The sequence below is a fragment of the Pelobates fuscus genome, chromosome 1, assembly GCF_036172605.1.
Source record: "Pelobates fuscus isolate aPelFus1 chromosome 1, aPelFus1.pri, whole genome shotgun sequence".
NCBI classification, from domain to species: Eukaryota; Metazoa; Chordata; class Amphibia; order Anura; family Pelobatidae; genus Pelobates; species Pelobates fuscus.
This window is the reverse complement of record NC_086317.1, coordinates 258,484,933-258,510,736: the sequence shown is the minus strand read 5'-3', so window position 1 is coordinate 258,510,736 and position 25,804 is coordinate 258,484,933. Positions and strand designations below refer to the sequence as shown.

The 25,804-nt window shown below is 40.3% G+C and overlaps 1 protein-coding gene across 3 annotated transcripts in view; it reads right to left on the bottom strand.

Moving 5' to 3' along the window:
* SRRM3 (serine/arginine repetitive matrix 3) overlaps window positions 1-25,804 on the bottom strand; it is a 496,285-nt gene that overhangs the window by 105,732 nt on the left and 364,749 nt on the right. For all 3 annotated transcript variants that reach the window (XM_063456734.1, XM_063456743.1, XM_063456748.1), the window contains exon 5: window positions 15,608-15,742. In XM_063456734.1, coding sequence (XP_063312804.1) covers window positions 15,608-15,742 — 135 coding nt within the window. The remainder of the gene's footprint in view (window positions 1-15,607; window positions 15,743-25,804) is intronic.

Sequence of the window (25,804 nt, the reverse complement as noted above, 5' to 3'; positions counted from 1 at the left end):
TGGCTCCAGGCGGCACCTAAACCTGTACACTCTAACCTGCTGCTAGGTGCCCTGGTTGAGTATCGCTATATATGTGTCTGCAGAATTTCCTCCTATCTTCTCGCATGACCGCTGGTTGCTATGGCAAAGCTCCGGCATGCATTGGGTGCCAAGCAGAACATTGCCATAGCAACCAGTGGCCACGCTTTTGTGGCTCGCGAGAAGAGAGGAGGTAATGCTACTGGAGATGGGGGTGCACCGGGCCAACCCATCACGATACAACATAGTGTGCCACCGGCATTTGCCTTGGGCGGCACTTTCCAGGGGGTGGCAAAAAAAGCCGCCCCAAATGCCCAGGGCAAATGTCTTGTTAGCCTGGCGACTAACTGACAAGCCAGGCGGGCGGCGCTGGCAAGGGAGCACTTTCCCCTGAGTGCTCTGCTCAGCTCCCTCGCGCGTCGCAGAGTGATGCCGAGAGCCGGAATATCATGTCACATTCCGGCTCCCGGCATCACTTTGTGGCGCACAAGGGAGCTGAGCAGAGCGCTCAGGGGAAAGTGCTCCCTCGCCAGCGCCGCCCGCCCGCCCAGCAGCCCCACTAGACCCCACTAGACCCCACACCACTGCTGCACACACTACATCCACTACAGGCAGGAATGGGAGAAAAAGTTAATTAAATAAACAAACAGAAACTGCTCACAAAACACTTAATACCACAAACACATACACACACTACATCCACCACACACACTGCATCCACTATACAAACACACATTCTACATACCTAATACACAGACACAATGCATCCACTACACACATTGCATACAATACAAAACCACAAACTTTGCATTCACGACTCACAGACATTAAATCATTAAATCCACTACACACAATGCATTCACTACACACACTGCATACAATACACAAACACAGACACTGTATTCACAATACAATCTGCATGACAGATGTTGGAGTGTTTTGGTGGTCGTTGTTTTGGTTGGGGAAGCAGCATTTTATTCTTGGACCAAGGCAGCACAATGTCTTATGTGTAACACAAAGTATTATGTGTATATAATATGTTAAATGTTCTAATGAACACAAAGTATTATGCATGCATACTATAGTTCAGGGGTAGGCAACCTTTTAGCAGCACTGTGCCGATATAGGATTGTGATGTCCTGTAGCGTGCCGGTCCTATTTTTTTTATAAATCGAGGTGTGTGTGCTGCCGTATTCTGCTTGTGTTTGTACTGTAATTGCTTTGTATCATTGTATTTGTGCGTATATATGCAGGGCTGTCTTTAATAATGACTGGACCCTGGGCAAAGCATTTGCTTAGGGCTCCCTGGACCTTGTCCCCCCCTTCCCAGGCATGCAATCACGTCCTACACCTCAACACAGTGGTGGACCTAAAGTAGAGAGGTGCAAGAATTCTTGGCGGTCTCCCTGCACGGGTGATTAAAAGGTAGATCCCCATTTGTCGTGCAACTCCAGAAATGCATTGACAGCTGGGGCTCTACCATTTACTCATGTTTGCAGGTCTGTATTTAGCACTAAGCAGTTTTTTGTGGAATATGTTTGTATGTGGTGTTGGCGTGATTGCAAGCACACACACACACACACACACACACACACACACACAGACATACTGACATACACACAGACATGCTGTCATACAAACATACTGACACACACACACAGATATACTGACACAGATATACTGACACATAAATAGACATGCTGACATACAAACATATTGACACACACACAGATATACTGACACACACACACAGACATACTGACACACACACAGACATACTGGCACATACACATGCTGACACACAAACATACTGACACACACACACACACACTGACACAGACATACACTTTAAAACTCACCCTCCAGTTTCCTACCTTTCCTGTTGGTGGCTGAAGGCGTTGGGAGTTGGGGTCTAGAGCTCTTGGCCAGCCCCCTCCAATCTGCCTACTCTTCTTTCCTGCGCGCTCCTCTCTTTGTGGGAGGAAGTGATGCGTGTCCGTCACTTCCTCCCAGCCTGCTGCCGAAAAGCAAGGGGCCCGCTCGCACTGTTAAAGCACCTCAGCGTGTGCCGGGTCCCTGCTGACCTTTGTGCATGGGCCACCCGGTGGGCCTCCTTAGTGTGCAGATTACCAGCCAGAGGGTTAGAAATAGTTGAGGCCAGCAGGGCTCACGGTGCAGCTGCCCAGTTTTCCCCGCGTTAAAGAAGGCCCTGCGTATATGAGCTATTATATTGTTTATGTTCATGAGTAGTTTATGGTATTGTGTATGATACATATGAATGTAAGCTGTGTATGGGTGCTGCTTGTGGTATTGTGTGTGTGTGGATGGATATGTGAAAGTGTGCGTTTGGTAGTATGTGGGGGCTGTTTGGGGTATTGCATGTGGGGTTGTGTGCATGTATGTGGATTGTTAGTGGTGTTTCGTTTGTGCGGATTGTGTGTATGTTTGTGTGTGGGCTGTCCGTATTATTTGTATGAGGGGAGGGTTATTCTGCATTTCTGTGTATATCTAGCAGTGTGGGTGGCTTCCCTGGGTTCCAGTAGGGACTAGTCCGGCCAGGTACATGTCAAGGACAGGAGCTGCAACAGCAACTGCGAGCTGCTCTACTGCAGTGTGGCTTCCTATTCACAAGTGCTGGGAGGAAGTGATCTGAGATCACTACCTCTACGTGCTGCAATGCATAAATTGAGGATTGTCCTTCACCACCTTTTCGGATTAGCAGATATCTGAAGTTTTACTGGGACTCCTGATAGGCCAGAGCCTGTTTGACTCTAGCAGCCTTGAGTGCCGTGCAAAGACACCTCGAGTGCCGTGCATGGCACTAGTGCCGTAGGTTGCCTACCCCTGCTATAGTTAATACATTTATATAATTACAACCACACAAATAGCAAGGTGGCAACATGATCTCCATTGTATACAATCAGAAAAATAAATACATAATGATAAAAAATAAAGAATATATTAAAAATGAAGATGTAAATAAAACAGGAGGACTCTGATCAAAAGAATAAACATTCTACAGACATTAGAATACAGGACAAGTGGTTAAGGCAAATACCGTAGTTCTCATATGCCATCTCTTATTAAGAAATTACAAGCTTAAGAACCAATACCTGTCTATGATGTAATACCATTTTTACTCTATAACTGGATGCCCCACCAATCTAGTGATAGTAGGTCTCTAAAGAGTTGTTTATGCTAAATATACAGAACTGTTATACCTGGCATAGGGTTCTTAAGCACAAAATAGTGCTAAGAGCAAAATAGGGCTAAGAGCAATTTGGTCGACATGCTTTTATGCAAAAGGTAAACTTTGAGGGTGTGTTTATGATTTAGTTGACATGGTGACAGTTGATAAAAAGTCCTTGTGATTTCCCAAGGTAGAGACCAACGTGTACGATATCTTGCAGGCATGAGTGGGTGAGTGGTAGGAGGTAATGAGAAAAGAGGTGGAGATGTAGATCACTGGATTATCAACGGCATTGAGAAACGAAGGCCATTATATAAGGAGGATAATGCTGTGTTATTTAGTGGAACATGCAATAGATGTTCAGTAAAAACATTTTTTTTCACTCATTGTTCTCTTACATAAAACAGCATGGCATCATTTACAGTAATACAGTAAGTATATCTTACTTGCTTCATACGGAGGTATATAAACATATATACAATTTACTGTAAAGAGCTTTATAATATAAAAGTAAATCAGTGAAATTCTCTAAAACATACAATATCTAGATTCTGCAATTTATCAATGTTGTGATCTACATCAATTTGAGGAAAATAATTGAAATTAACATTATATTAAGATCAGTGTTACAATTTTTTTAATTACATAAAATTGGTCCTTAATCAAACCAGTATTTAAGCTATTATCAAGGTGGTGCAAAACCTTTAAGAAATAGAACAAATTCTCCTTCACATTTCGTGGTCTGGTTGCATATTTTGTGGTGCCATAGATAATGTCAAATGTTTCAAGACCATTAAAACAGAAGTAGTTAAAGTAACTCTGCAGGCAACATAACCACTACAGCGCACTGTAGTTGTTATGGTGCCAAGAGTGCTCTGCCACCCCACCATTGTAAGTAATCAAACCATTTTAGATTGGTCTGCAGCTCCTAGTCTTAACTACAGTCAACAGAGAGCCAGAAATATGTTAAAAATATGATAACAATAAATCAGCCTAGGTGGCCACCAGGGTTCAAACAGGGGCCCGATGGTGCTTTTCAATAACTCAAACTACCGTTGCCCGCACTTTGAATCATTGACAGACTGTTGAACCACGAACCAGCTATTAAAGTGATCTGCAGACCAGAATACACACCCGCATTGTGCCTCCATTGCGCCACCAAAGATTATTCTCCCTAATGCCAAATGGTAAGTAAGAGGAGGGCAAATTAAAAACATACCCACAAACACTCAACCTCCTTCACCAACACGATCACACACCACACAAAACACTCCTCATCACACAAACTTAAGTTACCCCTCACAACACTCAACAAGCACACACAGGCATACTCAGTCTTTCCCCCACATACAGCCCCCACATACAGCTCTCAGTCTCCTCAACACACAACACCTTCAACTATTACACACTCTCACACACAACACTCAGCCAGGGCTCCAGGTAGAGACACCAATCTGGATCAATCTGGGCAATCTTAATCCTGTTCTGTAAAGTGCAGGTTTTCATGCAGACAGAAAGCTCTAGTGGCTGTCTGAGTGATTGCTAGTGGAGGTGTCCCTAGGCAGCAATGTAAACACTGCCATTACAGCAAAAAGCCTGCAGGGACAGTGCTTCCATATGAAAACTGTTGGATTGGACCCAGGGCCAGACTGGGGAAAAAATTCGGTATTTTTTATTCACAGCGGCCCACTAAAAAGGGGGCGGGGCCAGATAGGGTGTGTTTTGTCATCCCCAATGACAAGCACGCCCCATCTCAAAGTGAGCATGTTGGTGCAATGCTCTTCCAGGGCATGAGAAAAGGGCCCTGTATTTGATCTGCACAACACAAGCAAATTTAATAACATGCTTGCATTGCTTGCTTGAAACTTGTCTCAGGGGTTTCCATAATTGGGATACTCACTGTATCCCATTTATGGAGACACTATGTGTTTGCTTAAATGGAATCTAGTGTGTGCATAGGGGATCCAGAGTGTGTATGTCAGAAATGTAGTGTGTGTGTAGGTGGTGCAGCGTCTGTGTGTAGGGGATCTAGTGTGTGTTTGAAGGACCCAGAGTGTGTATAGGAGATCTAGTGAGTGTGTGTGTGTGTGTGCGCGTGTATAGAGGATTCAGAGTGTATGTAGAGATCTAGTGTGTGTATATCTGTAGATATCCAGAGTTGGGTAGGAATCTAGTGTTTGTCTGGAATTTAACGTGTTTAGGGGTGCAGTATGTGTGTGAGAGGTTCTGTAGTATATATACATATATGTTTGGTGTGTAGTATTGTGTGTGTGTGTGTGTGAGTTGCGCAGCGTGTTTGGGGGCTGCTGTGTGTATGTGCGAAGTGTGCGTGTGAGGGGTGTAGTGTGCATTTGTGAGGAGTATAGTGTGTGAGGGTGCTGTGTGTGTGTGAGGTGTGCGGTGTATGTGTGGGAGGTGTTCAGTATGTGTGTGTGAGGTTTGCAGTGTGTGGGTGTTGTGTGTGTTAGGATGCTGTGTGAGGGTGATGTGTCTCTCGCGAAACCTGGACTGTTGCCATGGAAACGGTCTGGATCTCGCGAGAGAAGCACGGCGGAGCTGCAAGTTGGAGCTCCTCCGGGATCCTCTCCTGGCTGGCTGTCTCCCTCCCTCTCTCCCCCGCCGGCGGCTGCGTTTGACAGCATGTGTGGCCACCGGCCCTTCATGGAACACTGCGGGGCCAGCGCTCAGATAGCGCCGGACCTGCAAAGCACGGGACATTTGCCCGGTTTGCCCGATGGCCAGTCTGGGCCTGATTGGACCAGAGATCATCATTCATTGCGATCTCATACAGAAAGGAATAGCTGCTCTGGGGAGTCAATCCTGGCACTGGAAAAACAGACAAACAAACAAAGAAAAACTGTTTGAAACCTTTTTTTGAAAAAAATATTTAATATAACAAATGGTGGGAGGCCTGAATCTAAAAGTAAAAATGAACACTCTAAGGTTAAATACATCTTTTTAAAAAGATTTATTTTTAATTTTAAAGTGTTCCTGACAAAGACTTATTATTATTGCCATTTATATAGCGCCAACAGATTCCATAGTGCTTTACAATATTATGAGAGGGGGGATTTAACTATAAATAATACAATTAGAAGAAAGACTATAGGGGTTGGGGTGTAAAACACATTAGCACAGGAAATAGCAATCAAATAAGGTGGAAGTGAAGCAGAAAAATGGAGGAGAGAGTAAAGTGATGCCCTTTAGGAGAGAGCAAGAGACAGGTAGGTGAGGTAGAGGTTACTCTGGGAGGACATAAGCTTTCCTAAAGAGATGGGTTTTAAGGTACTTCTTAAATGATTTAAGACTAGGGGAGAGTCTGATAGGGTAGGCAGGCTATTCCATAGGAAGGGAGCTGCCGGCGAGAAGTCATGCAAGTGTGAATTGGCCATACAGGTGCAAGCAGCGGACAAGAGAAGGTCACGGGCAGAGCGGAGAGACCAAGAACGGGCATACCTTTGAATCTGTGAAGAGATATAAGAAGGGCTAGAATTGTGCAGTGCTTTATATGTATGGGTTAGCACTTTGTTTTGACTCCTATAGGATACAGGAAGCCAATGTAAGGCCTGACAGAGGGGTGAGGTGTGAGAGGACCGACTAGAGAGGAAAATCAGTCTGGCGGCAGAATTAATTAGAGACTGTAGCGGGGCAATAAGGCTTTTGGGAAGACCAATTAGGAGAGGGTTACAATAATCCATTTGGGAAATTACTAGAGCATGGACAAGCTCCTTGGTAGCATCTGGCGTAAGAAAGGGGCGGATGCGGGCTATGTTTTTAAGATGGAATCTACAGGATTTGGCAACATACTGGATGTGAGGCTCAAAGGTGAGGCCAGAATCAAGTATGACGCCAAGACAGCGCACTTCCAAGGATGGACTTATGTGGATACCACTAAATTGAAGGGATAGCAAAATAAGATGATCAGTATTAAGAGAAGGAAAGACAATGAGATCAGTTTTAGAAAGATTGAGTTTCAGAAAGTGGTAGGACATCCAGTCAGAGATGGAAGTACTAGGCTAGCAGTGACACGTTGCAGGATGGCAGGGGAGAGGTCCGCCTTAAAAGTGTTTATGAAAATAGATGTATTGTAGCTCACCTTCTGTAAGGGGAATTCTGGGACTGTATCTTAGGTAGCATGCCTCAAAATATGAATTGCAAGAATTACCAAGAGAGCATTTCTTATATTAAGTTGCATGTAACTTGTCGATTATAAAAAAAAAGAACAGGGGCACATGGATTTTGTAAAACCTTTTTATTTTTACATATTCGTAATCTTCTTCATTGCCAGGAACATAAGCTTACTGTATGTTGAATTAGAAAGTATGCGTATATCTGAAGGCTTTCAGATAGTGGATTTTATTAATGTTTCACATACTGCTAAAGGGAAAAGATCACTAAATATTAATATCAGCTGCTTTATGTATCTTCTGCCCAGTACAGATATAATGCTCTGTTGATCACAATGTATTAGGATAAACGGCATTGAAAGAAATTGCTGTTTTTTTTTACCCCGAAGTAGTATAAAACCGAAACATATTGCTGCAGTTTATCATATTTCTCACTAACAAGAAACAGACTGAACTACCCTTTCATAGCAATGTACAGTTCATGGCTGAGTGCGGGCAGTGGGAGTTTAAGTCCAACACCTGCTAGTGGGCAAGAAGATTCAAAACCTTTATTACAGCCGAGGGATGACTAATCGACCAACATGGTTCATCAGAGGCAGGAACTTATTCTTAGAAAACAGAGCTTTTCCTACGGAACTTCTTTCTTCCCATTTGAAGATGAATGCATCTCTCTTTGTTCAGACTTTCTGCCAACCATAATAATGAGACATGTGTAGCACAGTCACATGCAATCAATGCTGCATGAATGGCTTGTTTTCATGGAAAATACCCAGACTAATTAAACTTCAGTTGAAGTGCCATATCTGCATGTTTCTAGCTACTATGCAGCTCAGTTAGGAACCTTCAAAATGGTGGCAGTCATGTGGCACAAATTGTTGTGATGCACATTACCAAATTTAAAGGGGAACGGTCTCTTCTCAGGATTTTAAATAATATGTTTACTTAGTACTGTGTTTAATAAAGTTTGTGAGAACCGATAAATAAACCTTAATGTAGAAATCAACACCTCTGCAGTAAGTCCTGTCCTGGAACTGAGAGACCCAAACATGGCTCCCTGTTAATCATTGTTATAAGCTCTGTCCTTTTCTGTTATCAAAGAAACCTCACCACAACTTAGATCAAATATACCGGTAGTTATGACGCAGATATAAGCAGTATGCAATTATTATAAAACTGTGAGTAGGAGAAACAGAAACAATGGGAGAAATTTATCAGTGTCATAATCTGAAAAGGGGTGCAAAGCTTTTGATCTCTCTGCCAGCTCAAGGATGGCCCACTCAGAGCCGGGGCTCCAAGTCCTGAAAGGGGCCTTCCAGACCCCTGTGTAAGCCTGGCCCCTAGGAGACCACCTTAGTCATCTAATGGGTAATTCTGCCCTGTGTTTAATAAGGGTTCATAATCTCCACCAGTAAATTAACATCTGTGAATTTCTCACAAAATACAGGACACACTTTAAGCAATTGCATTAGATGCAAGGAATTGTTCCCATATAGCTCATTGGCTTAAATAAAGAATATTAATAATTAAAACAGATTTTCAGGTTGGCCAGAAGGTCTATACCTAAGCACCTCAGGGTTCTGGACTGGGTCCATTTCTCTTCAATGTGTTTATTAAAGTGGTACTGTCGTGATTACTTTCCTTCAGTTTTCCTTACCGTATGCCCCTTATTTCTCAATGATTATGCTCCCCCTCTTTCCACTTGCCTTTAATTATATTCATTATCTTTAACTTTCCCCACAATACCTCGGTGCCACCATTTTGTTCCCCTCACTCCATGATGTCTGCAGTTTTTCCTTCTGTGGGATTCTTTTAAATAAAGAATTGTGAATAAATTAGTTAAGCAACTGAAGCTCCGTCCATTGACAAAAATTTTGAAAGATCAGAAAAAAAAGTTGAGCTTAAAAAAAAAAAAAAAAAAAGACTCAAAACTTGGCAAGCTAACACAGTTTAAACTGGATAATACTTCTCTACAGATGTACTTGGATAAATAAGCAATGTTATGCATTTTGGGATAAGGAGCCATCAAGGAAATAGGGATGAATTAGGGATAAGATTAAATGAGAAGGACTTTTATAGCAAATAAACTAGGAAACATGTATGTACCGGTATGTCTGCTGAAGCAAAGGTAAGTAAAGTACTATGCATAAGATGTGGTATTTACTTACGTGACAAAAATATGACATTCAATGGTAAGAACTCACTTTAAATTTCCAGAAAAATTCCAGAATATTTTAGAATCAGATCAAGTGCTAAGGAAGGCTGAAAAATTAATAGGAGGAATGGATGAAAACAAACGACATGTTAGTCCACACTCGTCTACTCGCCCCCTCCAACGGATCCTGTCTGATCCCAGACCAGAATCGCACCTACAAGATGGCAGTTGTGTTGACTTTGCACAGGGTGGCAGCTGTGTTGACTTTGCACAGGGTGGGCCTGACGCTCAACCCAGAGTGCACCCTGCTTCTCCATAGAAAGTTCCCTGCAGCGGCTGAATGAAATGTTTGCACGGTTCTGGGTAAAACTGGAGCTGCCAGCAGCCCTACAATCCCGTTTGCCTCCGGAGTAGAAGCAGAGGAGCAAGAAGCTAGGAGGGAAGGGGCCTTCTCCGGGTCTAGCACTTGATCCTATGCCTTTTCCACCTACTGTGGAACCCTTCTGGGCTGAACACTACCAGCTACTTGTCCCCAATGCATCACCCACACACATGATCTAACTGCCTCATTTTATTCTTGAGATGTGTAGTGCATATTCTATCCATCTATTAGTTTTCATGTCTAGAAAATCTCATGCATATTAGTGTAGCTTTTACATATCCGCATGACCAGAATATCTAATATGCTCCCGCACCATCTTAGACCCATATATGACCACATACTACCTACTACATCCCTCACTCTCTCTATGTGGGATACATTCCAAAAGCAAACCAAAGAACGAATCTCCATAACACCAATGACCCCCCCTGACTGCACTTGCCCCTGTACTTCCCACTTTCCCCGTGGCCCACTGGACCGCATGTGGGATATCCCAAATTCGACAATTATTAAATGGCCAAAATGTCTACCCATTCCAGTACCTCCAATCTACATTTGGTCTGTCCAACACAGCCTTCCTATCTTATCTCCAAATCAGATCTTGGCTCAAGGAGCAAATACCCGCAATGGCGGCGGGAATAGATAAAACAACGAGCTCCCATATAACGCCAATTATAGAACTTTGCACTCAAAAACAAAATCCAAAGAAAATAAAACTGTTCTCCTCATTATACTCCCTCCTAACACGACAACACCATATAGAGAAACCCTCCTTTGTTAGGGCATGGGAATCGGACTTCCAAGAGACATTAGACCACACACAATGGTCAAAAATTTTCCTTGCAAATAAAACACTCACCCTGTGCGCTGCACATATTGAACTAACCAGAAAAGTTCTATACCGGTGGTACATGGTGCCCACACGGCTACAACATATAGATCCCGACAAATCAAGTTTATGCTGGAGGTGTAAAGATGCACCGGGAACTATGTACCACATATGGTGGACATGTCACAAGGTAACACAATTCTGGGATGAAGTGAGGCAATTAATACAAGACTCAGCCGGGATAGGATTACCACTTGACCCTAAGACTTACTTACTGCAACTTTTCCCCGACGAAATAACGAAAACCACAAAATATCTTTCCTATCACATCATAATTGCAGCTCTCTCCATAATTAGCAAAACCTGGCTATCTGAAAAATCCCCAAACATTACCCTATGTATACAGACAATACAGTCCACCAAGTCATACGAAACCATGGCCAGACTGACTAGGCCCCCTAGACCCTTCTGGAGGGAAGCTTGGAGAATGTGGGAATCTAGGCAACCAAACAAAGAAATGGAAAATATCTCCCAAAGCACACTCACCTCCCCGAGAAACTAAATATCTCTCCTAGAGAACATGCCTCAGACAGCATGTATCTTCACTCTCTAACCATACAAACCTGTCCGGGCCCACATTATTTCAAAATCACGGCTCATTAAGACGAGGAAGCTACCTCCCACCCCCCATCCCAACCACCCTGAGTTACCCTCTCCCCCCCCTCCCCCAGTTTATATATGTGTTTAAGCTCATATCTAGCGAAACAAGACGACCTGAGAGATGAAGTAGGCTATCACTTGAAGCACCAAATGGTGCGCCACAGCTGACATATTGGAGATTATCAAGTGGTAGACAAAAGTTAACAGACAGGACAATACAGAGATGTATTTCACTTATAGCACACATGCGCAGAGATTACACCACTTTATGTTATCTAATGTTATGGCATATCACCAATGTTTTGTACTATGAAAGTGTGGGGCCTTTTCAATAATGTATATACTGTATGCTTGTTCTAACCACCACTTCTTCTCTTCTGTAACCAACATGCTTAAGCTTATGCTTAATTCTTTGAGATATAAAATCAATAAAAGAAAATTAAAAAAAAAAAAAAAAAAAAAAAAAAAAGAATATCTAATATGCCTAACAGTATGGTGTGTCCTCTGCAGAGACATGTCAACTTAGCTTGTTTTAATATGTTGTTTTACATTATCAAAAAAAAAAAAAACAATGTGTATGATGATATGCTTGCGGATTGCTGTTGAGGCACAACAAGCTTGTTTGGATTATATGTACTAAAAAAAACACACAAAAAAAAGTTTAAATAAAAAAGACGCGTCAAAAGGGATATGCTATCACTGTTTAAATATAATCAGGGTCAGTAAAAAAAAAAAAAATAGCAATCTGGTAACCAATTTATTAGTTGGAATATACAACAAACTAGACATTATCCATTGTGACTGTAAGAAGGACAATTTTGCCTACCGGAACGAAAGGGTTCTTTGAAGTACGAATAATATAGATTCTCCGCCCATAGAGGTTGCTTTACTTGTTCTTTTTTTATACTGCTTAAAATCACACGGGTGACATGGGAGAAATATATATTTGATATGCATGAAAACAGTTTGTCGATCCAAGGAGAAATCTTTTGACAATTATGGCGTCAAAAAGGAATTAGTTTGTCCCTTTTGTGGCACAATAAGACATTTCTTCAAACTGAGTTTCTTGCCCTTCTTTGGATAAACACAAAAAGATGTCTGAAAGACTTAAGTCTTTTTTTTTTTTTCAACCTTGATTACTAGGTAACTATTTAATGTGTGCCAAGCTGTGCCAGAGCTGAACTGGAATGCAATGTAAAGTGCGAGATATTTAATAAACATTTAAAAGAAAATGAAGCACCACATGAAAGCACAGGTTAACAGATGTTACTGAAGATTTGATAATTCAATGGTATAATTTCCAGAAAAGTAATTGTTTCACATTGATAGAATGTTTGATAAACATGTTGCATTCCTAATGAAAATAGTAATCTCAACCTGTTTAAAATAATGCACTATAAAACCAACCCTAACATTTCCTTTACGTGCATGCTGTGATCAAACACTTGTTTCATAAAACGTAATCCATAGATGACTTCCTTGTGCATTGTATATTACTGATTCTCATAGAGCAAATTTAGCTTTTCATCTGGGGTCAGTGATCTGTGGCTTACTATTGACTTCTTAAACAACACCATTAATGGTCTACAGGAACTACCTAGTCATGTTCTAATGCAAAATGTAAATTTAAAGAGAACGTCAGACTTTAAACAATAAAAATAGATAGATATTAAATAGAAGGTTTCTTTACTAAAATGGAAATTGTGGAAAATTTGCAAAGGATAGATTTTTAGGCCAAATTAGCAGATGTAAAATAAAGTACCAATACTGAAAATCAATATAAACCGTCATGAAATCCAAAGCGCAGGAGTGCATATTTTCTTCTTAAGCGATCTATCTAGTAGAATTATGTCAAGGGAGCACGAATTACCAAACAGTCATAGCATTTTTAATAGTGTAGATTAACTGTTTGTGTCTTACATTAGACTCTATATATCTAGGAAGATCTACAGTTGTAATACCAGTTGATAAATTCAATTATTTTTATAGAAGTAATAACCATGTTTGCAGAATGTATCTTGACTGGATCAAGCTACTATGTTTATACTGTGTCAGGAAATATACTGGACGTGCTAATGGCCAGGGCAAGACCAGCTACTTGCACCCCCCTACCCAAAACACAATTTCCAACTTTGCGTGTCTCTTTATTCCCCCAGCCCATTTGTGTGTCTCTTTTTTACCCTCAGACCCTTATATTTGTCTCCCCCAGAGCATCCTCCAGCTCCTTTTTGTGTCTTCTTCTCCTCAAACTACTTTGTGTATCTCCTTTTCCCCTTGCAAAGCTCCCATGTGTGTCTCTTCCCCCCAGCCCCTTTGTGTGTCTCTTTTTTACCCTCAGACCCTCATATTTGTCTCCCCCCCAGAGCCTCTGTGCATCTCGTTGTCCCTCACAGCTCTTCTGTGCATCTCTTTGACCCCCTAAGCCCTTTGTGTGCCTCTCTCCACCCTCAGCCCCTTTGTGTGTCTCTTTTCCCCAAGCCATTTGTGCGTCTCTTCCTCCCAGCCCTCAGTGTGCTTCTTCCCCACCCACCCAGCGGGTGAGCACTTTCTGACAGATCGGGTAGAGGATAAAGAAGATTTTCCTTTTGGTCACGCCGGCCCTGTCTGTGCCTATTTATCTGCACACTACTCTCTGTGCCATTATTGAACCGCTCTCTCGCGTTAATTGTTTGTTTAGGGCACCTGGTTAACACAGCTGCTGCCTTTCTGTGCTGATTCTTCCAGGAAGCATATCCCATCAGATACAGAACCTCCTTCTCTGGCTGCTCTGAGGCTTTCACAGCTTTTAACCCTTTAGTGCATATATCAGGTATTGAGATCCTGTTTGACTACGATTTTATGGTATGAACCCATACAGCACTTGGAGCATAGTAGCAAATGCCTGAGAGTATATGAATTGGAGTAAAATGAATTTGGGTGGAGGAAATTGGGGCTGAAGAAAATTAATTGGGAACAATGTCTGAAAAACAGGGGGATATAACAATGTGGAGAAATGGGAGAAATATTTTTGAGTATAAAGTTGTTGGAAAGTTGAACAAATGTTCCCACAGCCATTACCCATCTATTCAACCTCCCACAACATATTCCCTCTGTTCATCCTCCCTCAGGAATATCCCAGCTGTTAATCTATCCACATCCATATCCCCTCCATTTATTTCCCCACGGCCATATTCCCATATATTAATCTCCCCACAACCAGTTTGTTTGCAGCAAGCACAACTGGCACATTCATACACACATTGGCACTATTTTATGATTTGGATATATTTGTAACTATAACATTTATTTAATTAATCACAAAGTAATGAAACAAAAATCTAAAAGTATTTATTAAAATTAAAATTCAGGTAAATTACAATGTATTGATACGGCAAAGATTAAAAAAGCACAGCTACTGGAGCCTTTTCATTGTAGTATATGTTCGGTTCTGATATCTGCACATGTAACTGTTAGCCATGGTCATTATTTAATTACAGCACGCCCTGGGCTTACTTCACTTAATATGTCAACTGAAACATGGTTAAAAACATGTGTGATTGTCCCCAAGATGTCCGAATTGTCCCCAAGATGTCCAAATTGCCAGAGAATGTAGTGGAGCTGGGACAGGGACACTTTGCAAGTCCACTGGCTCAGGATCTCCCACAGCTGAAATGCTTAGTGGATTTTAAATTAATGAATGCACTTTTTGTTATGACGTTGGTATGGATTGACAGTATTTCTAGTCAGCCTTCTGCCTTGCAAACTGTGTCATAAAACGTGTAGTTGTTGAACAAACCCTCCATCCCAGAACAATGAGAAATGCAAGCAGAGTTGAGTTAAAATTGAAAACCTGAATATTTCCTTTTGTGGCTTAGTAAACGAACGAAATCTGACAATGCTAACCCATTCCTTCCCATGAACAAATAAACTTTGTGAACTGATCTGCAATGGTAATTTTTGTTAGATGTCTCCCCACTCTTACACCTTTCGACTCTGAAAGTAATGTTCTTGCCCTCTAGACCTTTTAACCACTTTGAACACTCAAAGAACATCAGAATCTGTCATTTGTGTCTGAAACCCATGGCTGCACCATGTTGATTGTTTATGAAACACCACAGGGTTAAGGCTTCATCTTGATGGTGGTGTGCTCCAAGGATGAAATTCTAATTACAAAGATGTGGTGCTTCACTACAGGGATAAAGCAATTACTGAACGCAGGTTGTGGCTCATCACTGGGAGAAAAGCTCCATTCTGTTTTAATGGTTCTTACCTGTAATCCCTGTGGCTACTGTCATCTCGGTACCAATCACTGTGACAGTCACACTCCAGCGTGTAGCCCTCCCCATACATTGAATACTCCGTAACACACTCTTCTCCAGGAACTACATAATGGTTTTCAATTATTCTGGAGAAGAAAAAAAACAGAAAAAAATAAACTTTTTATAGATTCTTTAAGTTTCAGAGTGGCAGGAAATGTATTTTTTTTAGATAGCATTCTGACACTTTAACAAATGAATTTTACACATTTACTTATGACTCATTACTTCTATTAATGGATGGATCTTAGAAGTTAATTAATTTAAACGGTGTAACTCTTTACAATTCACAATAATTAGTACTTTAATTAAAGGCTAACATGTAAAACTGAACAAGAAAAACACAATACAAGATCTAAAATGGTGATATAAAGATAAAACAAATAATTATACATCTAGGGCTGATTTGCCAAGATTGATAAAAATGTGAATGACAATAAATATAAAGCTGTAGTTCAGATGACAGAAAATAGACATGTTTCAAAAGCCTGAGACAGCAACCTGAAACAACATATCGCCTACAAATGGCTTGTTTCCATGATTGTCAATATATATCATCTATTAGTCTTTTTAAATACCAACAGCTGGTAGATATATGTGGCTAAAAAAATATCAACAGATTTCTGTGGTCAGCACTTGCGTTTATTGTCTGCAAACTACTACAGTCCCCCTCCATTGGTGCTAACCATTTATAGTTTTGCATCTTGGATATACGTAAAGAAGAAAACACATTTTCCAATTTAAGTAACCTCACCTGTGATGGTCTGAGCAAGTCGCCCCTTAATATTTCCAAACACCTGACTTGTCAACTTTCACAGGTATTTATGTAAAACTACACACACCATGCTTATAGATAGACTTTAGTGCTTACATTTACTTAATATAGATAAATAATTTTATTCAATATAGGATTTATTGAAGGCTAGCAGTAGTTAACCTGTTTGTCCTGTGTCCACCTAAACGAGACAGGTATAATTTTTAACAGATGGTAGGTTTTACTGCTTACCATAGAAATCAAGTGTTATTTAGTGTCATGGATCCAGGGTTGCTTGGGTGGGAATTTTACAAGGGACATTAGTTGTTTCAGGTTGATTGAGTTATATAGTGCTAAATATTTAACATAGAGCAGAGATTGACAGGAGAGAACGAAAATAGTGTATTATTTCGCTATAGGAGTGGGAGCCTCAAAACGGGCTGACGGGATGTAGAAGGGGAAATAACCCCCTAGTGACAAAGTCTGTCGAATAAAACTTAACTTTTAATACTGCAAATAAAAATCCTAATTCCTAAACACCCACAAAGTGAAGAAGAGAAAAGAAAAACTATATACATTAAAAAAAAAAGAGTCCTGAGTTGTGGTCAATAGTGGACTATCTACTAAATAGTGACATAATCACAACCACAAAGCAAGGAAACTATAGAGCCCTAGAAATTCAGGCTATCCTATAGTGCCTCTATTGACCACGTAAACTCAGGAAACAAAGGACCATCTGCAATATGGGTCTAGTCAGTGACTAACTTCTGTCATAAGGTACTGGGCAATGTTGTGTACTCGGGAGATTCTGTCCATAGGATGGTCTAGAGGTATATACAGCTCGGAACTTAGAACAGAGAATACAATGGCTGGACTCAGTTTGGTCACTGCACGATGTATCTAAGAGCTAAGATGATAAAGGGTACGAAATAAAAAAAGTATTAGTACTGGAAAAGATGTAAATCTATACTAAATATGTGTCTTCAAGGGCACCCCTTAACCCCACAAAGCCTAAGCTCCTATAATATTAGTAGAGGAATACCTCCCCCTGAAAGTCCTTGTATGTTAGCTACAGGGACGCTGTATAACAAAACTGGTCCTTGTCTTATCAGAATGATCAAAACCTTTATCCTACCACCAAATAGAAGGACAGGTAACGTACACAATAGTGATAAGGCAGTTTGAGTCTGGATACAAGCTCACTCCAAATACAATGGCTAAAGATTGCACCTGTCAGCTGACATGCGTTTAGCCACTCTGGCTCATCAGGTTTTGATCATTATGACAAGACAAGGACCAGTTTTGTTATCAAGCGCCCCTGTAGCTAACATACCAGGACTTTCAGGGTTTACATGGTCAATAGAGGCACTATAGGATAGCCTGAATGTATAGGGCTCTATAGTTTCCTTGCTTTGTGGTAGTGATTATGTAACTATTTAGTAGATAGTCCACTATTGACCACAACTCAGTACTGATTTATTTTATATGTATATAGTTTTCTTTTCTCTTCGTCACTTTGTGGGTGTTTAGGAATTAGGATTTTTATTCATAGTATAAAAAGTTAAGTTTTATTTTACAGACTTTGTCTCTAGGGGGTTAATGACTTTTCTTTCCCCTTCTACATCCTAGCAGCCCGTTTAAAACTCCAACTCCTATAGTGACATAACACACTAGTTTTGCTCTCTCCTGGCAATCTCTGCTCTATTTTAAATTCTTAGTCACCTCAATTCACTAGGGGTTATCCCCCACACAGGAGGTTTATAATTAATACACCGTTTTGCTCATTAGCTGCAAGGTCCTAAATATTTGTTTTGGTGGGGCTGAGCGTTGTTTTAGCAAGAGAAGCAGAGAGTTATGGGAAGAGGACTTGATGGGGAGTTGTATGTACTGTTAATTACCCTATTGTGGATATAACTACTCCTGCACAGCTGCAATAAAGTCAGTTCTGTTTAACCCCTACATGTACTACAATAATTACTAGTATATTCATTTGCTATATTCCACCTACCGCTCACAGTACTTTGAAATGGGCATCTGAGCGCTTCTAAGGGCACTGAATACTTCAGCTCAGCAAGGCGATACAGGATGATCTGAAAATAGCCTAGGAAGCTGAGAAGTAACCGGGGTACTTAGTTGGAGTATCCACAGACGATTACATGTAGCATTTTGCATCTGCTATACATCTTTATGGGAAATGTTAAAACGTTCACGAGGAGAAAGGTTCCAAGGTGTGTTCTTTGAAGGGGACAGAGGCGTCATTGTCTTATGTACAATGTTTCTTGTATCTTCTTCAAAAAATGTCTCATATGACATGGCTGGATACTTTCCGGACAGTCCTTATGTGTGTGTGTGTGTGTGTATATACATATCTATTTCCTGTGTGTATATATATATATATATATACACACACACACACACACACACAAAATGAGAGAGAGGAAAACATGCTTGAACAAGCAAGTAGCCTTAGTTGTTACAAACAGGCCCTCGACCTTTAGCAGATAGCCCCAAAGCTTTCTGATCATCATTAGTATAAATGTAATGCTGCTCTACAGGTCAGAACCTATTGCTGTCAAATAATGATTTTAGCTTCTTTTGCACTTGCCTAGTACCTATTCAGCCTCTTTTTCCTTGGGCTATGTTGCTAGAAGCTCATGGAGTAAATGAACGGATTTAAAAATGTAGCATCCACCTAAGTACTGAGAGCTGAATTTATAAATATGTTAGTTAACTGGATCACAATAAATGCAATGATAACTGACTGCTATTGTGCTATCAATGCTATTATCTATCAAAATTATTATTATTACAATTATTATTTATTTTTATAAATGGCGTTTCTGCATTTCTGTTACTTTTATACGTTCATGTAGTTTTGACTGATATTTTATGTAATGGCAACAGTTTGATTTTTTTTTTTTTTTTTTTTTTTTTTACTATGCCTTAAAAAAGAAAATACAAAAAAAGGGAATTGTGCTTTATGTATTTATTCTAGCTTTGCAGGGATTAAATGTTGTGATTAATATGAATTTAGAGAAGATGATGTTGACTTAAATGGGTTCACAGAATTTGGAATGAAATACCTGGACACTACTTTATTGTGCTAAGAGGTTTAGGAGGAAATACATGATGAATCTGAGTGCCTCTCTAAAACAGTGCATTTATCTCAACAAGTGTGTTTAAAGGGTTAATGCCAATCTACTTTTTGTGTTAAGAATACACAGGTGTAGACGTGTCAGATATGAGTATAAATCTTTTAGCAAAAGAGGTGTTCTTGCAATGCAGGAAGGAGTTCTAAAGCTATACGTGTGGCATTATATTGAGCTCTACTTATGATCTGTTTTGAGGTTCTCTTAAAAATACAGATGAAAGAAAATATCTAGCTTCCTGTCTCTCTGTATGCCTGTCTGTCTACATATTTTAAATATAAATAATTTGATCTGTCAGGGTGGAATCTATACTTACATTTTTATTAAAACTCTCTTTATTCACAGAGTTTAAAAAAACAACAACAAATATTGCACTCTCCAAATCTAAGTGCAAACCTCCATATAGCAATCATAGAACATGCTTTCGGAATCTTTAATTTCCCTTGGGTATTGAACAGAGCAAACATGTCTGCCAGCTCCACTACAGAATTCCTGTTTCTAGGTCCACCTCCAAATACGCCTCCAATTAACGCATTTTGTAGGTAAGGGTCACACTTCCTCAGGATAAGGATGTGTTTGCCTGCCTACCATTTATATGCACAAACTAACATATTGTAATAGTGTACAGTATCCAATTACTCATGAAACATAATGTCTCTGAAATACAAGGGAAAATTGTATTTGCTGACTATTATTAGTTGGCAAAAGTATTATGTTATAAAGTATTCAGTGCAGAGTAAATACTTTATAATACAAAGTATATATATATATATATATATATATATATATATATATATATATATATATATATATATATATATATATATGTATAAATATACTTATCTTTATAAAAATACTTAACCGTATGCTATATAAAGGCCACATTTACGTAATATATATAAATAAAAAAGGAATGAATAAATTGGCTCAGTAGAATCTAATTTAATAAAACAAATCTTTATTAACCTATTAAGGAATTAGGAAGCATACATAAAAAAAAAATCCTATAAAAATGCATTAGAAGGGGGCAGGGCCTGACCGTAGAGCTGGGAAGACGTCTGCCTCGACAGCTCCGGTCTACAACGACAGAAAAAGCGAAAATAAACTACTAAAACTACGACACAAAGTCACACAAAGGCCATCAAATGCAAGGGGACAAAGGGGCGCACAAGCAGATACCTGTCAAGCGACGTTTCCATCGGTGTGCACCCGATAACCCGACGAGGCCCTCCAGCATGGCAAGCACAAGAGAGACGGCCGCTCTCTTGCCACCAAAAATGGTGAGACACTCGACCCAGAGCCCTCGTCCTCCCCTATGGCCCGGTGGGGGTTATCCCGGACCACCCTCACACAATCCCAAGCGACACAATCTTGGAGGCGGGAGGACGCTAGTGAAGCCTTCAAAATGGCACCTGGCCCACACACCACAGCCATGTGCAGACCCGAAGATGAAACGGAGCTCCGTCTCGCTGGCATTTTCAGCGCTTTCTGGGTGAAGCTGGAGGCGCTCCTATGGCCACCGGTACTGGAGACAATACCTGCCGGCACAACACAAGGCCCGAACGGGGAAACCGGAGGGACGGACATGAGTATCCCCCCCGGACCCCACTCCCAAGGCAAGCAGGCATCCGAAATGGGCAGCTCTGACAGCAGTAACGCAGAACCCCACGGTGAACAGACAAGGCCTGACAAAGATCAGGGAACAACCCGTGAGCAGACACCTAGCGCTACCCCGCCTACATACCAAAACTCGGCAAAGGCCCCAGAGGGGCATAGCCCATCGAGACCGACTGGGGAACTGGCGTAACCCGAGACCTACCACGGCAAACATAGCAGACCGCCCGCACAGGAAAAACAGCGGCCCGCGACCACACCAACCAGGGAGATCCACAACCGTGACTAAACTATACCTCCTGAGTGAGTCAAACCCCCACACAGGGACTAATCTCTCCTGCACACCCGGACCGACGAAAGCATGGCACAGATCGCTGCACCAGGAAGACTCCATGATCCAGCAGGGCATCGGCTGACCGACACCACATACGTCCTGCCTTACCCCCAACTGTTTGTAACGCGCGCTGCATTCACCTAGCAAGTACATTTACGTTTTGAAAACAGACTGTCCAGATGTGTGACCAGACTTATAAATAAGAAGTCATTGACATACCATGCACAAGTACAACCCCCTAACTCAGCATCGAACAGCACACACTAGTTATATTTAGACAACCTGATGTATGTATCCTAGTATTAGTTGCCAAGCACCGCAGACCCAGCATGGCATTTGCTACTAACTAGCAACGTTATACTTAGGGACCCCCCTCTCAATCACCATTTTCTTTATTTCTTTAAATGTCAGGAACGCATCCATAAGCTTGTATACAAAAGCAATAAACCTGTGCAGCCATGTCCATGCCATGAAAATGCCAAAGCTAAGTTTCTTATATGATATAACATTGGGTATAGTCTCTGGGTGAAGTTAACATGTATTTGTTCAATTATATAATTCTTTTCTTATAAACCTATACTCATATACCACGTTATGTTTCAACTGTTCATTACATTACTGCTTGTGACTGCTATTGTGGCTGAACAAGCCTATTGTTATACCATGCACAACAAAAATAAAGAATTAAAAAAAAAATGCATTAGAAAAATACTAAAAAAAATAAAATATCTGTGCATAGGCAAAAAAAATAAATAAAAACCTCCCATAATGCAACAAATGTGATTTGTGTGAATCTGACAATGTATTTATTTATTTATAAAATATTTTACCAGGATGGATACATTGAGATTTCTCTTGTTTTCAAGTATGCCCTGGGTCCACAAAATATTGTATTGTTACAATAGGATACAATATTACAAAAATACAATATACAAACTATATTACCTGTATACATTTAATACATAACAGGTAATAAATATATTCAACCATGACAGGTGCATTCTGTGCTGAGGTATATTGCCATAGATCTCTTAAGAGATTTAAGATTGAATGAAGATTTGACTGTGTCCCTGAGGTTATTCCATAATTGTGGTGCTCTGTAGGAAAATAAGGAACGAGCCACTTTATTTTTGTATTGTGGTATGCTAAATATCGTGCTAGTACTGGATCGGAGCTTATAGGAGGTGGAAACAGCCAGGGAGAGCATTCTACTCAGGTAGGGTGGGAGGTTCCCAGAAATGCTCATGCACAAGGCTGGAAAGATGAAGAGTGCGTTGGGATTCCAGCAACAGCCAGTTTAGCTCTTTTAATATGTCACAGTGGTGGGTAAAGTAATTACATTCTAGTACAAAGCAGCAGAATGAATTATATAATGTATTAAGTTTATTAAGGTGGGTTTGCGGTGTGGGTGCATACACTACATCCCCATAATCAATGACAGGCATTAGCATTTGCTGCACTTTCTGTTTCCTTACTGTAGGGCTTAGGCAGGATTTGTTTCTTTACAGGGCACCTAGTTTTGGGTAATGTTTTGAAGAGATTTTTTCAGTGTCAAAGCCAAAGGACAGTTTGGGTCTAGAAACATACCTAGATATTTAAAAGAGCAGACTGTTGTCAGTGTGCTGTTTGAATTTGTTCTGATACACAATTGTTGATTTTGTAGCTTATGTAATTAAGGTACAGTTCCAAAGATCTTTGTAACGGTTTTGTCAGTGTTTAGGTAGAGTTTGTTATCCGCTATCCACTTTTCTAACTCTGTGAATTGGTTTTGGAGCACAGCCTCAAGCTGCGTAAGATTGGGTTTACTAGCGTAGATTACAGTGTCGCCTGCATACATGTGTACAGTTGAGAATTTGCAGACGTTAGATAGATCATTTATAAATATTGTAAATAGCAGGGGGCCAAGTATGGAGCCTTTGGGAACACCACACGTGACTGGAAGAGGGAGGGAAGCGCTATCAGAAATGGCCACATATTGCAATCAATCTGTAACATGATCGAAACCAAGTTAGCGATCACCAATGCCTGAGTTTTTAAGTTTTTGCAAAACAATGTCATGGTCTACTGTGTCAAAGGCCTTGGCAAAATCAAGGAAAATGGCTCCAGTTAAGTCTCCTTGTTCCATGCCAATTTGGTTGTCATTGCAAACTTTTAAGAGGGCAATCGAAGTTCAGTGATTTGGACAAAACCATGATTGATCAAGGGTCAGATAATTTGATTGTTATAATATTGACATAGTTGCATGTGGATGCATTTTTCCAAGATTTTTGACAATACTGGGAGCAATGATATCGGGCGTTTGTTAGAGTATTGTCACCACTTTTATAGATAGGTACAACTTTTGCAGTCTTCCAAATTTTGGGTATGTATCCAGACACCAGGGATTCAATGATAATTGTAGTGACAGGTTTAGCAATTGCTGGCGCACTGAGCTTCAGCAACATTGCTGGGAATTGATCTGGTCCACACTGGTTTTTAATTTTTAAATTATTAAGATGTTTATTAACGACACTAACAGACACAGGTCTAAAATTTAATTTCTCTATATGAGGATTTTGAGGATTTGGCAGGGCCTAATCTTTATTTGTGGTCTGAAAATGAGTGTCTAGAGACACCCCTAGAAGCCCATGATGCACTGCCTTTAGAATGGCAGCACCATACTGGAATTCACATGGCTGGGGGGGTGAATCCCTATTTATTCATTATTCATTGTATCTCCGAAACAATAATCTACTACTTACTTTGTAATACTTAAAAGTATTGGGTGCTGTCTGGTTTATTCACGCCAAAAAAAAAGTTGCCAAAACATTCCATGGTTTAGTGAGTAACTCAAACTATTCCCACAGGGGTTGGCCATGGACCTGACAAGGCACTGACAAGGCAATAAAATGTGACTGGCCTAAAATTGTGTCTTGTGTTGGATGGGCAGAAAGGCACTGCCAACCCTACCTTCTCATCTCCCCAACAAACTTAGCTTCACCATCTCCCCTCTGAACTAGGCCTAACCTTAAAACCAGTTTCAGACTACACATTAACCAAATTATGCCCATGAATAATGCACCAGATTATTTTAACCTTTTAAATATTTTCCCAGATTTATTTCAATTCCTAGTCTGACTCAATCCAACCAAACAACTGTGATCTTCTACTCAAAGCTGCTCTCGCATGTAGCCATCTCCTGGTCACATGACCATGGCAGTTTGATACATGCTACAATTTTGGCATAAATCAACTAACTCCCATCTTGACTCCCTTGAATGAAACTAGTGCCCCTCTGTCCTACCTTTTCTTTTTTTATTACTTTTAATTTCACAGTCTTTGAGAAGGACATCATAACATCGACAGAGCTTATTGACCTAATAAACCTTTATATGGCATTTTATACAACACTGTCATTGAGAGGCTATATGAAACATTGTGAGTTTCTAGCAAATCTTACAGCTTATCAGACAGGTGTATGGTTGTGTTATACGCACAGGCGGTGTTTGTGTGTCTGTGATTTCATAAAAGTCACACAAATGTATCTTGCTATTTTTTTTTAGCTAAGAGACAGATATTGCTTAGTCAATTTAATATAACTGTACTGCAGAAACTTTCTTCTTCAGACTTCTCTTTTTTTTCCATTTTAACTCCATTTTTAACATTTTCTTCTTTTTGCTAAAAGTGGATCATCCATCTTCATTAAAAAGGCTTGATGGCTGAAGTAGCTTCACAAAGACTGTGCTGGGAGAATTTAACATAGCTTCACAATTTGCCTGGCTCACATGCAAATCCATTTTGTCTAATATTGCTTAATGTACAACACGTCTTTCCCTTAATTTCTCTTTATTTCACACTTAAATATTTCAGAGTATTCCAGAACAGAACACACAGTATCTGACAAAATCCTCATTCCCATAATCTCATAGGAGACATTTCTGGCAGAGGCACAATGAGACATATTGAACATGTGCATGTATGTACTGTATATGGCTAGTTGGATCGTTATGTTTTCCTTATCTATTAAAAATATGTATTCATAGACCTTATCAGGCAATAATTTCCATTACTAAAATCGCATGGCATGTGTATTCTTCAAATATCAGAGCATAAAGGGTTATTTTAGAATACGAGCACAGAATTGGAAAGGCTATGTTTTAGTTCAGCTAATTTATGCTTCAAATTCACTTTGAATTCCTGACATCTCACAATTTGGTGAATCACAAAGCCTGCTAAATGATTTACATTTAAATGTACATCTCTAATAGTGTTTCTAAAACTCTAACACCAACAAATGTGCTGGATCTCCATTTTTTTTTTT